Source organism: Parambassis ranga, chromosome 13 (assembly GCF_900634625.1).
Source record: "Parambassis ranga chromosome 13, fParRan2.1, whole genome shotgun sequence".
NCBI classification, from domain to species: domain Eukaryota; kingdom Metazoa; phylum Chordata; class Actinopteri; family Ambassidae; genus Parambassis; species Parambassis ranga.
The window spans coordinates 18,993,084-19,009,690 of NC_041033.1; the positions used below are offsets into that span (position 1 = coordinate 18,993,084).

Consider the following 16,607-nt stretch of genomic DNA (forward strand, 5'->3'; position numbering starts at 1 on the left):
AAGCACTGAGCTTTTAATAATGTGAAGGAGTGCGATAGTGGGAGCTGATGTTTATTTGAACTGGCTTGGCTTTTGCTAGTAATGATTATGAAGTGAGCATTGGGAACGGTGTCTGTGAGGGTGTGTGTGTGTGTGCGTAGCAGGCAGATGGTTGGCCGGACAGTGTGTTGATAATGGCGACATTAGTCTGCTGGGAAGCAACATTATGCTCAAGGTCAATGGGAGCTGAAGAATGGAGTATCATAATGACTTGGGTCCTGTGTCCTGGAACGAGATCTCCCTTTAAGGATGCTGAGATATTTAATATGAGCTCAGTAATCTGCACAAGGCCATCATATCCATCCTCGGATTTCAAAGAGTTCATTCTGTGTCACCGAAGCAGTGATAATGGACCATAAAAAGTGCATTTCTTTTTTATCCTGGTATGGATTACTATACATAGTTTACAGATAAATGCAAGATATTATCAACATTTGCTGTAAAGCTCATATACAAGCCATTACATCTAATGTCCATATATTTATCCTCATTTGAATGCACATATACACAGATTGAACTTGTCATAAAGATGGTTAGCCAGTGAGCTAGCTGGCATGAAGTTGTTGTTTGTTGCTTCACAACACATAACTCAGTTTTATTGTACAAATTCTCAGGTAAGCTGTGTACACGACAAACAACTGCAGGATTGAACGAAATGCATTTGCACACATGCAATGCACAAAAAAGGATTTTTGGATTTTTTTATTTTTTTTTATAAAACCTGATCTGTTTTAATTTGCAGATGACATTAACCTTTTTCACTGAATTTCTCCACAGGGATCAATAAAGTTTTATTTTAGGTGACTCATTTCCTTTTAAAGCAGTCAACTGCATCACAACATCTTTATCCAGGAGGTAACATCACAAAGTAATTTGCTCCCAGTTTTCACTCAGCCAGCCTGCCTCTTCTGTCTACGTTGTTAAAACAAGGCCAACAGCTGCCTGCTGTGTTGACATCTGCGGGTAGATTCATGAAGCCACTTCAAGCATATCGAACTCAGCTCCAGTCAGACAGGAAGGAATTCTGGGAGACTCAAGTCTTCCTTTTGTCACTCTCTATTAATGCACAAATCATGAGCTGCACCTCAGGCAATCTTCCTGAGGAGCTTCATGGTTTTTTAATCTTTCCACGAGTTAGACACTTTGCATATATTATTAATACTAAAGGCTGAGTACTACTTAACAGTTGTATGGAATAACAATTACAGTGCAGCCCTGGTCAGCTCTGTCCATCACGTTCTCCTTCCTCCTAACTGCAGATATGTGGACTAATACTGTGACTGCAAGTAATCAAAACACAACATCCACAAGCACTCAAGTTCATTTCAAAGCACAAATCATCACAAAAAATGGCAGATTTTCAAGTTGTTCATATTTTAATCCGCACTTTGTCTCTCTTTTTTTGTCTTTTCTTTTCTTTTTTTTTTTTTTACAGTGGCATAGTTGAAAAATGAATATTCACGAGAAAAAAGCAAACCTCACACATCCCCCATAAAAAGCAAAATAATTACAGCGATTAAATCTTTGTACAAAATGAGTTATTTATAGCATCATTGTACGGAACTAACAAAATAACATGTATGAGCATTGGCAATGTGGTTCAATGTCTTTGATACAGTGAATATATATACAGGGAGGGGATGTCTGATTCACCAATGCCTCAACATGTCATTGCAGCAAACTCAAAGGCCATAACGGTGATCCTTGTCTTTTTATGAGAACATACAGAATAAAAAATGGAAAAGTTAATGTCAGACAACTACTTTAGTAATAACAGCAATAATCAATCAATATAGTATCATATAATAAATGTCACTCATTTGTAATAATAAATACATATATTTTTTGACCAGATTTTTTATTATTTTTTTTATTTTTTTATTTTAAGCAATTCAATAGAATCCCTGTTTGAAGAAATCCTTAAATTTGTGATAATCATCAAAGTGAAAAAACTAAAATCAAAAACTGTAACCAGCATTTTTCATTTACTAAAATTGAATACTTACATATTATTTACATGCCTTACTGGCAAAACAAAGTCTTGTTAGAGAAATGCAAAAAAAAAAAAAAATGGAATATTTTAAATACTGTATATGCTAATATACAAATTGTAATGTGTCAGGGATCCCAAGACTCGACAATATTGTTCACCAATATTCACGTTAGCAAATTATTTTACAGCAATATCCACACATTGAGCATAGTTGTTCAATAAAGGTCAACATAAATAATGAACCCCTGTGAGGTTCCACTCATTCTGTTTGGATCTTACATCAAAGTTCTTCAACCGTGACGATAAGTGAACTGAAATCTGTCTGACACCATCTCTCCATCTAGACTCATATTGAATCCTGAGACAAGAAACAGTTGATGTGTTTTCCCTCCGTGTTAGTCCTCAGACTTTGTGCTTTAATTTTCTAATTTGTTCTCCATGGGTAAAAAAAAAATAAAAAAAATCAGAAGCGAAAAATAAATCAGTGCAATAAGATACAGACAGTGCTAAGAGGGAGATGACTTCATCTAAGATACAATCTCATAGATTGTGCTTCTACATCTTGCTTTGTTAAAAGTGTTTTATGTTGTTTTAAACATGTGCAGTTATGGCTGTGATGGGGTATACTCCAGGCAACATCCAGCTGTTTAGTCCCTAAAAAGATTGCTCAGTTTGATAACCTGCAGTATCTAACATAATGTGTCCTCAGACATAAACAACAAAACAGGTTGATTGCCAAGATGCCAAAACACACCGTAAAGATTAACAAAAGTTTTTATATCGTCTCTGCTCACATGGCCACAGGGAGTCGAGAGCTTCACAACTTAAACTTCAAAATTCACCACTGCTGTCATTTCTCAGTGAGGATGGGCTGCTAAAAGATTTGGCTCTAACTAAAGTTGGAGCACATGTTCTGTTTGAGTGTCTGAATTAAAAAAATCTGAAAAATGTGGAAAAACAGAGAGAACTAAGAGAGAGAGAGAGAGAGAGAGAGAGAGAGAGAGAGAGAGGGAGTAAATGATAATACAGGGAGTAAAAGAAAAGCAGAAAAGTATACAGTATTTAGGCACCATAAAACCTAAATGGAAATAATCCAATTGTATGTGATTTATTCTAATTACAAAAGGAGAAAGGCTGTTTTTGTTTTGAATGCTTTGAAAACATCCAAGCATCAGCTTTCTGAAAAAGACAAAAAGAATAATAAGTAAAACAGATCATTTAGTGCCGCGGCTGAGGCGGCTAAAAATTGCACGTCTGCTGTTGAAAGTTGTCATGAAAAGAAAAAAGAAAAGGGAGCAGAAGCAAAGGGAAGTCTAAATGAAGTACTCTTTCTTCTCCTCTGCATGCACATGGTTTCCCTCAGCATTTATAATAGCTGTGTCAGCGTCGGGGGCATCCTCTGCTCCTTTGGCCTCGTGAGTTAGATACGTCCCTGTAGACGTACAGAGTCAGAGCAAGTTATACACCGGCTGAAAAGTGCAAGACATAATCATTCGCTCAGAGAGAAGCAAATTGTTATTCAAGTGACCTCCTTTTACCTTTATGTCTAGCCAGATATCGTCCAAGAACTATTATCAAGCACAAGGTGATGAAGACCACAACAGCAACAACGCCGCCAATTAAAGCGTGGTCAGGTCCGTGCTGTCCTAAAGCATTAGGATCTGAAACGAGACAGAGAGAGGAGGAAGAGGTGGAGGGGGGGAAGAATATGAACAACTGCAAGATTTTAGAGTCTCAGACATTTATTAAACAGCACTGAAAATATTTTGCTCCTGTAATTATCCTCAAAAATTATAATCTAGATGTAGCTTTTCACGCTAGCAAACAAAGCACAACACTCCCAAATGAGCTTCTGTCATATTTAGAGCAACCTGACATCGCTGCTTTGAAGTGCCTGAGCTGTGGTATAAAAGAAGTAATCATAGGAAATACCACAAATCTCTGCACATTTAAAAACTGTGACATTAGAAACAGCCAAGTCTAGCTCTGAGTGACCCCCCCCCCCCCCCCCCCACACACACACACACTCACACACACTATCTTTTATGTTTCTCCTTGCTCGCTGTCACATTCTGCTGCTCAGGATGCTGCTTTTTTTAAATAAGTGTTATTTAACATGAGGCGTCCTCCAGGCAGAGAGCAAGCTGAGGGTTTCCCAGGCAGGAGCATGCCTTTGTGTCTGTCCTGTAATAAACTGTGACTGGCTGTGTCTTTACCGTGCACCTTGTGTGCTCTCATTATCTCAAGCTGATGAATGGCTATGGCTTTTGCTCAGTTTTGCAAAGTGACCCTGGGAAATGACGGCGGGGATGTTTTCACAAACCTCATTATACCTCCTGTGTTAACAGAATGCAAGCCTCATATTCAGAATCCCAAAGTGTGGGATGTTAAAAATAATAATAAAAACAGATGAAGCTGTGTAACATGCTTTTTTTTTAAAACTCCATGCAGAATAGAACCACCACAATTATTTTACCAGGGACTCACAAGCAGGCACTTCACTCACTGTGTAGCAATAACTGTTCTGAAACAACAGTTGAAGTCGATCAGTTTTGGTTGCATGTTGATGGGTTTAATGATCAGAACACTGTCAGCAAGGAGCATAAGCAGAGTTCATATCACACTTGGGTGGTGCATACTGCTGCAGGAATGACACACAGCAGCAAAAACACAAGCAGCTCTTGTAAATGAGCATGCAGTTTTGTATAATTGTCCAAACACATTTTTACATTTAATTTAATTCTGTCACTGCTGGATTGAATCACAGAGAGATAGATCACAAATTAGAGCTGCTCTCTAGACGTATAACATTTTAGATACTGCAGACATAGCCACAAGAGAGACAGAACTACAGACATTTCAGCAACACTGTGGGACACTGGATGTTACTGGAGTTAGAACAATGTAAACCTGGAAACATCTTTCTGTTCTGGCTCTGTTCTCTCTGCTATTTTAATCATACAAACAAATACAACGCACAAATTAATTCCTTATTAAACTCACCCACTACAACAACATACACTAAATACAATAATATGTGATTAGAGAATTGCACACTGGTATAGAACCATTCTTCAGACATCTCAGATATTCCCCTCAGACAGCACCATCTTTTTCTTTGTGCAAAAACAAACCACAATAGAAACATATTGTGTGATAACTTATGCAGCCTGCGACATGGCTGGAGAGAAGGTGACTAGCGTCAGCAGAGTGTGCATCCATGCATGGTGATGATTTGGCTCATGCTGGGTGAGGCCGTGATGTGTCCTGACCCAGAGCCAGTTTCAGCATCACACAGTCTAAATCGGGCTTGCAATGAGGATCTACCAGGATATTTACCTGTTGTAGGCCCTGGAAAGTCTTTGGCTGTTGCCATGGTTGTAGACAGTGACAGCAGTAAGGGAAAATGAGGGGGAACAACACCGTGATAAAAAAGATGACCACAGAATTCAAAGTAAAACACAAGAAAGGAGCATAGTCTTTTTTTTTCTTTTACTTTGACAGTGTGTCCAAGAGACAGAAGGTGAAGCTCACTGCCTGAGCCAAACGCATGCTTATAACTGGGCGTAGTGGGAGAGCAGCACAGGATACACCAACAGGGAGCAAAGATGTATAGTACTGAGATCTCGGGTGTGCAATAGGAAAAATAAACAAAACCAGATCTGCATGCCAACAACACAAAGATACATGTACAGTACCGCTCCCCAGTATTGGAGCATTGATGAATGTGCCACTTGTCAATGACTGACTAAAGTAAAGTAAATATAAAGTCCACATCGTTTTATACCTCTCTGCATATTTCCTTTTATATGATTGGATTTTTACATTGGTTTTTACATGGCCAAAATGTTCTCTTATAACACCAAAACTTGTTCATCAAAATGATTTTAATGCAGGAATCCATGTGTTATTGATAAGCAATGATCCTATGTGTCAGTCTTGCTAATTTTCAAATACATCACCCCAATCCAACTCCTGCTGACAGGAAAAGCTCATTTGACCACACAAAAAAATGGCCTAATGAGCAAGTCAATAAAACCAGGCTGGGGTATGAAGCAAAAAGAGACACAGCCAGAACATAGGGAGACGATGCACAATTTCATAAAAATACAAAATAGTTATGCCTTAAGTCAAAAATACATTTTTGACTTAAGGCATAACTTCTGTTTACAAGAAAATGTATGCAGAGAATCTTCTTTGATAATTAAAATAATGATAACAATAATAACAATAACACAATAAAATTCCAGCCCTAAATCTAAGTAACCTCTTTGTTTTCTCCATCATATCACCAAAGCTATTTATTACCTGCAGAGGGCTCTTGTGGCTCAATATGATAAAGTAGTAGTGTAAGAGGCCATCACAATAATTCCATCAGGACATGAAGTAAAACGAGTACATGGAGAATGCAATTTTGGTAAACATTATTCAAACATAAGTGCATGTGCTCTATTGGATGCTTGTAACAAGAGTGACCCCCCCCCCCCCATGTGCTAAGTCCTACAATGCCTGCATATTGTCAGCAATGAATAAGAGAATGTCATGAATAAGAGAACAAATCAGAAACATTGATAAAAATGCTGGTGAGCTAACTGTGCAGAGAAGGAGACAGAAAATGATGCTAAAACAATTCTATTTTCTAGCTCAAAGCCTGGCTGTTAGCTCATCCATCATCGACTGTGTGTTCAGTGTCATGTTTGTAAGAGCATGGAGCATTGAGCTGGGGGGCCAGTGTGGGGATAAGGGCGGGGGTGCAAGTGTACCTGTGAACGCAGCTGTGCCTGTGCCTGATGTGGGAATTGTCGGTGTTAGAGGACTCAGAGGAGAGAGGCTAGAGAGTGAGGCAGGGAAGCTGGAGATGGAAGGTGATGACGTCTGCTAAATGAAAATAGGAACAACGGGGAGCAAAAACAAACCTCTCTGTGGGAAACAGGCTCAACATTACATGAAACTCAAACAGCACAAATCAATTACTGTGCATGACTGGTGCAGGTTAATGCTTGCCTCTTACCTCAGCAAATGCAAGCAAAAAAAAAGGATTAAAAAAAATGCACAGATGATAAAAATGCAGAATGACTGAAGCTGTGAACGAGTAAAGCTTTGGGCGAAAGGATGAGTCATGCAAGATGGATTCATTTTGTTAGTAAACAAAGAATTTTTGAGGTGGAAATGTACAAACTGATGACAGAGGAGTGTGCGGGCAAAGGTAAGAGGTAGGGTTTTACACCATGTACAGACTTTTTCTATCAAGTGTATTAATCTATCTGTTACTACTCCTACTATGTGTCGTGCATGGCGTTCCCTTGCTTTATTTAATACATTGTATAAAGCAGCATAATTGCAGAGGGTGATAAATTGCGAAAGACCGATGACATTTATGGTTTCTCAGCTCTCCTGTCATTAGCAAATTAGGTTTAGAGGCTGAAATGAGCCGAAGAGACCTGTTAAGTATTCAGCCAGACAACACGTAGCTCTGAAGAATGGCCGTCATCGTCACTGGAAATGAGCCTGTTTCACACATCTTTTACCTGCTTGACCCAATTTTTCATTTTTTCCCAGGACTCAGGATCTTTTGTATTTAAGGGTGAAGGGGCTGCTGAGATTTCCTTAGTTAATCTTGTGAAGAGGAGGAAGTAGCACATAACAAATAATTTTAATTCAAATTTAATTTGAAATAAGAGAAAAGTCTTGGCTGTGAAATGTGAGGATTGAAACTCCAGACTTGACATTCCTGCTACCCTTGTCAAATGAACATGCTAAAGGAGACTAAGATAACAAAAGGACAGATGTGTTTTTAACCCAAAGCCTCTCAAATCAGACAAAGAAGAGCCCGCCGTCCATCACACCGCTAACTACTCGTGAGTTGAAACAGTCCACAGTCTGCGCTGTGATAAGTTTTTCCTAAACAAACTGCACTCTTGTGGCACAGTTTAATTGGCAAAAATGGAAGCAAATAAATCTATGCTGAATTGTAATATTCTGTCTTTGTTTTTGTATTTTTTACTATTAGCTGTGTTTGATAAATGTTATGAACATGGGCTGCAGAGACCTTAATGATCCATTTCCTGCACTATGTCTTCTTTATTCTCTCAGCCCCTCCGCCGTCTCGGGATTAACTTATCTGTCCTCCAGGCGGTACTTGGAAGCTAAATTCTGCATCCTTACTACACCCCTCTTCCCCCCCCCTTCCTCAGAGAAAAAGTCCAGAAGCTAAAACTGTGTAGTAATATTGTAGCTATGTAAACTGGGTTATCCTGCATTGTGCCAAGTATGAAAAACTACAGGATCTGTATGATGTAATGTAAGTGCTGGTTGTAAAGATGAAATTACATATTGAACAGATAAAAATGACAGTATTTTGCATGCTCCATCAAATTGATATTATAGGGGCTGTGCCATTGACAACAAATCACATTGACAAATCACTCTTACTTACCTCTCATATCAAGTCAGAGCATCACAGTAAATTGTGATGCTCTGACTTGTCTGAATCTGAATTGTTCTTTGTTTGTTTGCCGATTGTGCTTTGTTTTAATTTGGTTACACTTCTTTGCCATTGAGCCTCTTTAGTTTGATCTAGCTTTGAATCTTTGTCCTAAACACCCACCATCACTGAGTAAGCACTGAAAACACTGCCAAACTTTGAATATGAAGCTGTAAAGAGACTGAAGTACCCACCATATACAAACAGTACATATTCAGCACTGCTTGTCCCCAGGTGGTTGCTGGCCTCACAGCGATATGTGCCATTGTCCGTTTTGTTTAGCGTGGTGATGGTAAGTTCCCTGCCCTCCACAATCATACGCTCAATGTCAGGCAGTTCTCCTCCATCTTTAGACCACAGCACTGGTTCCGGTCTGGGATAGAAAATAGAAATGATATTGATATTTATTTTTATCTAATTATTTCCGAAATAATAATTTTGAGCCCAAATTTTTTTTGCCAATATTGAATTATAGTTGTAAATATATTCCCACTTACAATGGGTTGCCTTTGGAAACACACTCCAGTTTGAAGTATTGTCCTTCCTGCGGAATAATCAGTGAATGTGTGATCTCCAGATGGGGAGCGTCTGTGAAGAAGAGAAAAATCCAACACTATGGCTGCACAGTGTGTTCAAGGCTTCAACTCACCGACAAAGTACAACATTAGTTAGCTCAGCACCCAGTGGGCAGCTCTTAGCTCTCGCCCGTATCCCTGTTCTGCTTTAGAACTAATCCCTTACCTGAAAACTAATCCTGCACTAATCCAGAACAAATGCAAAGCTAAACCTGCAGACAAAAATGTAATCTCAATCCCTGTATTTCTTCTCAGTGCTAATCTTACACTTAATCCAGTTTTATGGGACTGCACTCACAGTGGACCTCCAGGACCTCGGTCGTCATGTAGGGGTTGGACAGAGACACATGCTCCACGCTGCAGGTGTACGCGACGCCGTTGTCCCGTCGGTCCACCTGGAACTGGAGGCTGCTCCTTACTGTGAAGGACTTCCCTGTAGCGTTCACCTCCTTAGCGCCTGCAGAGAGTCAAAAAAAAAAAATGAAGCGGGGTGCAATGTAATTGTGAATTATTAATATTTTTGGGAGAAGTTCTGACTTTTAAATACAAAAAATGATTTTTAAAAAGAAGCAGAGAAAAACAAAATCAGAGTGTACATGAGAAAAAATGTGAGAAACATGAAAATGTATTTTAAAAGTTGCTTCTCTGACATACAGCAGTGTTGTTGTTTTTCTCTGCATCCCCTTTGAGGGAGAGAATCCTTGGCCTTTGAAAGTCAAGTCAAAGTAGAGTGAATAGTGAAGGGAGAGCAATATGAGCATTGACTCGGTTGGTTGGGTGTGTTTGCTCCTCCAGGACCATCTTTCAAACATCGCAGTCAACACAAACAGGCACACACTCCCCCAGCAGCGTGTGGTGGATTTCTATTGTAGTCACACTTTTCCTTTCCTTCATCTCTTTTGTCTTGTAGTTTCAGGCCCAAACATTCACTCCATACCCGCCTTCAGATCTTGATCTATGTTTGTTTTTTCTTTGCTTGTTCTGTGATGTTGTCTTTTTATAAAGAGATGCCTTTTAACTTATAATTGGAGGCATTGCTTTGTAGTTTTCTGCAGCTCTCCTGTCAGCACTTAGTGTGGTTCTGCCACTTTCCTCTGGAAACAGATGTACAAGGCTATTGAATCTGAACAAGGCAAAGTGGACACAAACATTACCTGACAATAGCCTCAGATGGCTTTTTTCTTTGGAGATGTGACCCCCCCCCCACACCTTTTTCTCACTCCTACTCATGCTGGACTATAGGAAAACCTGAGTCAATATGCTGTACATCTATACTTCACTCCTTCAGAAACACGCCCACACATACAAAATCCCCTGCTCAATTAAATACTAAGAGCCTTTTGCGATGAAGCCCATATCACCCATATCATCCTCATTTTGTGCTGATCTGCTCTATTTGTTCCACTCCACTGATTCTCTTTGATTTTGTCTTGTGGAAGGGGGCGAACATTTTATTGGACCTACTGGCAGAAGTACTATTAACTGGTATGACTGCTCCTCTACAAGTACATACTGTACAATTTACTCCATGTAAAGCAATTTAAGATAAGTGTCACTGCTTCAGGGAAGCGCGAAAGAGCCTGCAGAGCAGTAAAGAGTTGTACTGAATATTCTGATTTTACCATTTTAAATTTTATTATTTTATTTCTCATTTATGACACATATTCAACCCATAGAATGCACAGACACACACATGTTCAATGCATGAGGTCAGATGATGCTAAAGTTGTTATATCACCTGTATACTACTTCTCATGATGCATTGTGGGATATATTGAGTGCACTACAGTGGTTTTTATGGTTCTCACTACACATTTGGACAGTACTACAAAATGGACAACACACTATAGTACACTGTATAGGGGTGATTTTAGACACATCTTGCCAGACTGTGAGCTCTGCATCATTTCAGTTATGAGTACTCTTGTTGGGTGAGGTTATCCTGTGATTTACGCTAACACATGGATCATCTACTCACTTGGGAAGTATTGGTAGTTTTTTAATGGATGGCCTCCTACAAACTTTGTAACATCTGGCACACCAGATTACTGGGAAACATATTAAGTCAGTCGTTTTTTTAATTGAACCGAAGGCATAGTTAAGGGTTAAGACCGTTTTGTAGTAGGAGTAGATGCAGATGGACTTTGAGTTTCTTGGCTCACTGTATCAATAATATGAGTTAACATGGCCTTCGACACATTATGGCACTCTGGAGTGAGCCTTGAATGAAGGTGATGTAGTGAAACCTTGTACATAGAGTAAACTTATTGCCATTGATTGAAAGATGTAGCCAAAATGTTCGTTTTGTTTTGCTGATAGGTAAGTCCAGCATATATGGACTGATATGAAATAACAGCATAATCTCTTACACATGACTTAATAATACTTCACACATCACATAGCATTTGAGCAAAGAGGAAAAGTCAGAGGCCTTACATTTTAGAGTCAAAGGCCTGGGAATTTTGCCCTGAAGTACAGGAGGAGAATGTGGCGTTAAACACAAATCTCTGCAGCTTTTTCTCTCATTTGTCAAGTCCCCTGCAGCACCAGGGCTGCCACATAGAAGCTGTCAGGTTGTTTCAAGGCGGCTGCTAGCAATGCCAGAGAGCACACAGAGGCAGCCTATGGTGGAATGGGAATGTGCTTAGGTGCCCCTAGTTTGGATTAGATCCTCATCAGACCGGCAGATCTGATTCAGATGGGAGCCAGCTGGGAGCCCCCTGTAATCATCAAGGTAAGGTACATTTGAATGTTAGCTTCCCTTCTCTTCTGATTAATTACGATTTTATGTTTACTGAAGTTGTCCTGAGTTTCTGAGGATTAATTCCAAACTGTTTAAGCCCTTGTTTATTTTATGAAGGCATTTAGAAGCATTATTTAATAGCACATTAATTTTTACCCTCACAATTTCCAACTGTGCCTGGTTTAATGCCAGAACCTCCTGCTCAGCACAGAGTGCAACTCACTGCCTGCTGACCAATAATTGCAGCAGTCTAAAATGTTGACATTTTTATTTTTTCCTCTTAGTCGGTGGCCTCATATCTAAATTCATTTTCTACTGATATCCCTTAAAGTTTAAACTCATGTTCACAAGGAAGACTATTTTTGCTTTATTTGTGCGTAAAGAACACACTGTAAATTTGTGGTTGGGTTCCTGCAGAAGACTGAGAATATAACACATTTTCTAACAGTTACAGTATGTGCTAATTCAAAGCTTTAGTTTGTCACACCTTATCCCTGCTAACATGTAGTTTTAATCATTTCATTGGTCATATTACACTTGATATGATTATTGTGTAATTGCATATCAACTTGTCATTGACTTTTTAGAATCAGTTTCACTGTAGCAAAAACCTTTACTTCAATTCAACAGCTCGGTTAAGAAGTGAGTTCCACCTCATATTTGACAAGCACCACTTATTTTTGTAGACTAAATTTGGAATGACTAACTGTATCTCTCAGGCCCAGATATAACAACTATTTATTGATCGAATTGATGTGTTTCTAAACTGTTGTTACATGATTATTTTGAAGGTCTGGTCTTTTTTCTGTATGACTATTTTTCCACATTTTGTATAAATTATGGACTGTAGATGAGCATAGGTCATCAAATATTGGTTTATGCTTGATAATTATGGCATTTTGCTAGTGAATGAATTAGACCTGATAGTGTGTTGTTTCTGCTTAAACCATGACAACAGAAGGAGAAATGAGACAGTGACTGGGAGCTGGGTTACAGTTGGCAACAGCAGGACTATGTTGCTATGTAGCACTTGGCTTCCTGTGAACTTGGAGACACACTTTAGATCACAGTTAAGATTATTACAAATGAAGGGAGGAGATAAGTGCACTGTGCTCTGGCTCCTCTTTGCATAAAGATGATCCTCATTTCTCAGTTCAACAGGAAAACTTATCAAGCTTTGTGTAGATGTATCACCTGAAAACTAGTGTTTAAGAAGAGATGTCTGGAGTGGTAGTAATGCTAGTATGTTCCAGTAATTTTAATGGATTCTCTTAGTGTTAGTATACAGTTATAAAGGTATATATATGAGCATATGAGCAGTGGCAGATGGCAGCAGGGATTTTAAGAAAACTGTCACCTTGTTCCTGCTCACCTGTCATTCTGTGGCACAGCTGCAATGAGCAGAACATGTTGAATTGTGCTCCTGATGAGGATAAGAATCAAATTTCAAGAAGTGGCAGAGGAGAAGGTCAATTTCAGACAAGTAGAACACACTAAATGTGCAAAGGAAAGAGACTGAAAATAATCCAGATGTTGACTCATCCTCAGAAAATGAGCTGATGATGCAGAGAACCCTTCTCTGTCTGACGTCTCCGCTCAATTTTCTGTTCATGCACTTTAAAAAAAGCTAACAAAAAGGCATCCGCTAATTATTCAGAAACAAAATGTGTCGAGCCAAAAGGCTGTTTGTGTTGTAATTACGCCTTTAGAGATGTTTACAAAATGAATGTCTTTGCAAAAACAGATGTATATTTATCATAAATGAGAAACGTGGGAATAGTCTCCTTCAGAGAATTAGCATATAGTCCCTCCTGAAATAACAGGCATTGGTTTACACTTAAATAACAACCTTTGAACAGTAAACACACATAGAGCTCGCTATATTTAGTATAAATTGAGTTACTTTGATCATAATTCACGTTTTATGATACCTGGCTGTCACAAAGGTTCAAATGCATTAAAGATACAACAAGAAGGCTCAAAAGTTACCTGATGACACGATGCATTGATTTGCATTTTAAAATATTTACCACAGCCCTGCTCCCTGCAGTAGAGGCTGTGTAAAACATAAAAGAACCAACAAGCCCTTCTTCTTTGGCAGCAACTCTTTTTTTTTTTTTCATCGAATGGAGAGCGAAAGTCAAGATGTTTTTAAGATCCTACACCAAACTCATGATAATAAAATCATTCTTAATTGTCTAGATTAAAATGTCTTGACTTCCCAAATGGAACGTTTGAATGCACCACAGAGAATAGGAAATATAGGCCACTTTATGCATACAAAAAGGAGGAACAGTGGGTGGATCTTTCCTCAATAGATTACAATTTGAAGCCTGGCTGTCATTCAGTGACACAAGTAATTTGTATGTACTCTATGCTATGTAAACAAATAATTTGACACTAGATGACGGTTGCATTTTGAGGTTTGTAATGCTGTGTGCTTCTAATATAAATTGTTGAAAAACAAATCATCAGAGCATGAAATAAATATGACATGTTTTTTGCTATTACACCTGCTGTCGTCTCAGAGCTTTGTAGACTGGTCCCCCAGTGGGGATAGACTTGACTGACAGCTGACACTGGCGGCAATGATCTTCCACAGAAGAACCAATGACAAAACATGCTGCTCCCAGCACATAGTCGCTAAAGAAAGCTTTAAAGCAGCACATACAAAAGCCTTGGATCCAGCGCACTGATTGACATTCCCCCTCTTTGACACTTTGACATGGAAATGAAGTTTTTAAGTCAAGCCCTCCAGTCTCTGCTGTGTTTTTTTTTATCTCCCTTACTTGGTGAGGCATCACACCAGGTCTGTTTGCCCAAGCGGCTTAATAAAACACACAGGTTAAAAGAATACAAATACATTTGACACCAGTTTTGGTCAGGCATGGGACACCTAATCTATGTTAAAGATGTCATTTCCAATCTAAAAAATGTTTTCTTTGATTTCCCCTAATTCTTGCTAGAACTTTCTCACCTCTTGAACTCTGTTAGAATCCATGATTGTGCATACGCCCATGTACGCTCAGAATAAGTGCATATTCAAAGTGCATTTCAAAACTTAAAGCACAAAAGACATCATCTTGGTGCCTCTTGAGATGGACAGCAAGTCTGGTTGTGATGCTGCGTGTCAGCTCTCCGCTGGCCTTTCAGGAAGCTACGTGCATGTCATTTCAACAAGAATACTTCATATCCCAACCCCTCTCCCATCAATCATCATGCCATGTTGGGCAGACACAGACAGAACCACCAAGAAAAAGCTCTCTGGTGCAAATCTTCAATAAAGAGCAACTGTCACACTGAGCCTCCACAGCAGGCTCCATTACATTAAAGAGCTCCATGCAGCATACCTCTGCCATCAAATTCAGGGAAAACATTCCCTTCCTATTTTTTAATGTTTTTGTCTTTTTTTAAAAGGAGAAATAAGATGCTGATAAAAGCCATAAAAGTACAAAGTGCTGAGCTTCAGACAGTTTGGAGAGAGGTATACAAGAAAGTGAAAGCTTGTAAGGCACACTGTGCAAACCACAAAAAAAAAAAAAAACTTGGTTTATTGTGATCAGCACACAGGATACAGTGCACCATCCGCTGCTGCATGCATCAGCTCTGTCTGTGCTGGGTGAAACTAGTTATCTGGCCTCTCTGAGTTTGCATTCCTGTGTGTCCTCTTGGACTAATCTAATCACTGTTTGAAAAAGTTCAGTTCAGTGGAAGTCAGTTGGGACACATAGTCTGACAAGAACAAATGGAGGAGGTCCTGCAGGAACAACTCATCACATGCAAACAGAATTTTTAAAGCTGGTATAAAATTTACATCCAGCCTATACTCAGCAGAAAAACAGCAGTTTTTACTTTGTTTTAAATAAATGCGTATACCAACGCCCTGGTGTGTTTAGACTCAAAACAAAAAAAGTTTGGATAAGGGTTATCCTTTCTGTTGTAGGTCTCAGCCAAACATGGTTAATTTTTCATTTCCTACTAATTTAATTCTATTTTAGCGCAATTTTAATTACATTTTGGGGACATTATACCAGCAAGCACACCTTAGACTTTCTCATTTGATTATCAGCTTTAGTCTCTGATAGGTGATCAACCAGCTGACATGACCACAAACAGCAAATACAAGACAGTTTGCAGAGCATGTTGTGTTTGTGTAAAATAGTCAATAGGAGGTGCTGTGCTCTGTGTCTGTCTTCAGTAGAGAAGAGTCCAGCAACATTTGACAGCTTCCAAGGACAGCAGCAGCACTGGCTGCAAGCCATGCGAATCATGGCACTGCTAAGTGAGCACAAAGCATGAATATGAACACAATGGAATGCAGCAGCTGAATGACTTGACAGAAAGAATGTCTCCCCCAGGATACAAGTGGTAGCAGAGGAGACAATGCTCGGTTAAATCCACACTACATGCTTACCTTGGACTTCCTTGTCATTTCGGAACCACCGGATGGTGGCGGCAGGTTTGCTGCCTGATGTGGTGCATGTCAGGGTGATGACATCCCCCTCCATGGCTGGCTTGGTAAAGCCTGTGATCTCTGGCCGTCCCGGCACTCCTGTGGTGCATGGACATGTCAGTCTGAATAACACACTGAAAACACGTTGAGCAACAACCCAGTGAGTTTACAGTTTAAAGTCTGTCTTCTTCTTCTCATATTTACATTTACATTCTTTTCTAAAGTTTAAATCATGTATTACAACAATGAAAACACAAACAATGCCTTCCAAAGCAGATGATTTCAAGTGCAGTTTTTTAATAGTGTTAAAATAATTCAGT

General features: G+C 39.2%; 1 protein-coding gene across 1 annotated transcript in view; it reads right to left on the reverse strand.

Annotated features, from left to right (window-relative positions):
* Positions 1 to 3,345: 3,345 nt before the first annotated feature.
* Positions 3,346 to 16,607, reverse strand: part of cadm2b (cell adhesion molecule 2b) — a 115,211-nt gene continuing 101,949 nt past the window's right edge. Inside the window, exons 5-10 of the mRNA XM_028419863.1 lie at positions 16,249 to 16,386; positions 9,390 to 9,548; positions 9,014 to 9,104; positions 8,711 to 8,889; positions 3,571 to 3,693; positions 3,346 to 3,464 (exon numbers count right to left, since the gene is read on the reverse strand). Of these exons, the coding sequence (XP_028275664.1) occupies positions 3,346 to 3,464; positions 3,571 to 3,693; positions 8,711 to 8,889; positions 9,014 to 9,104; positions 9,390 to 9,548; positions 16,249 to 16,386 (809 nt within the window). The remainder of the gene's footprint in view (positions 3,465 to 3,570; positions 3,694 to 8,710; positions 8,890 to 9,013; positions 9,105 to 9,389; positions 9,549 to 16,248; positions 16,387 to 16,607) is intronic.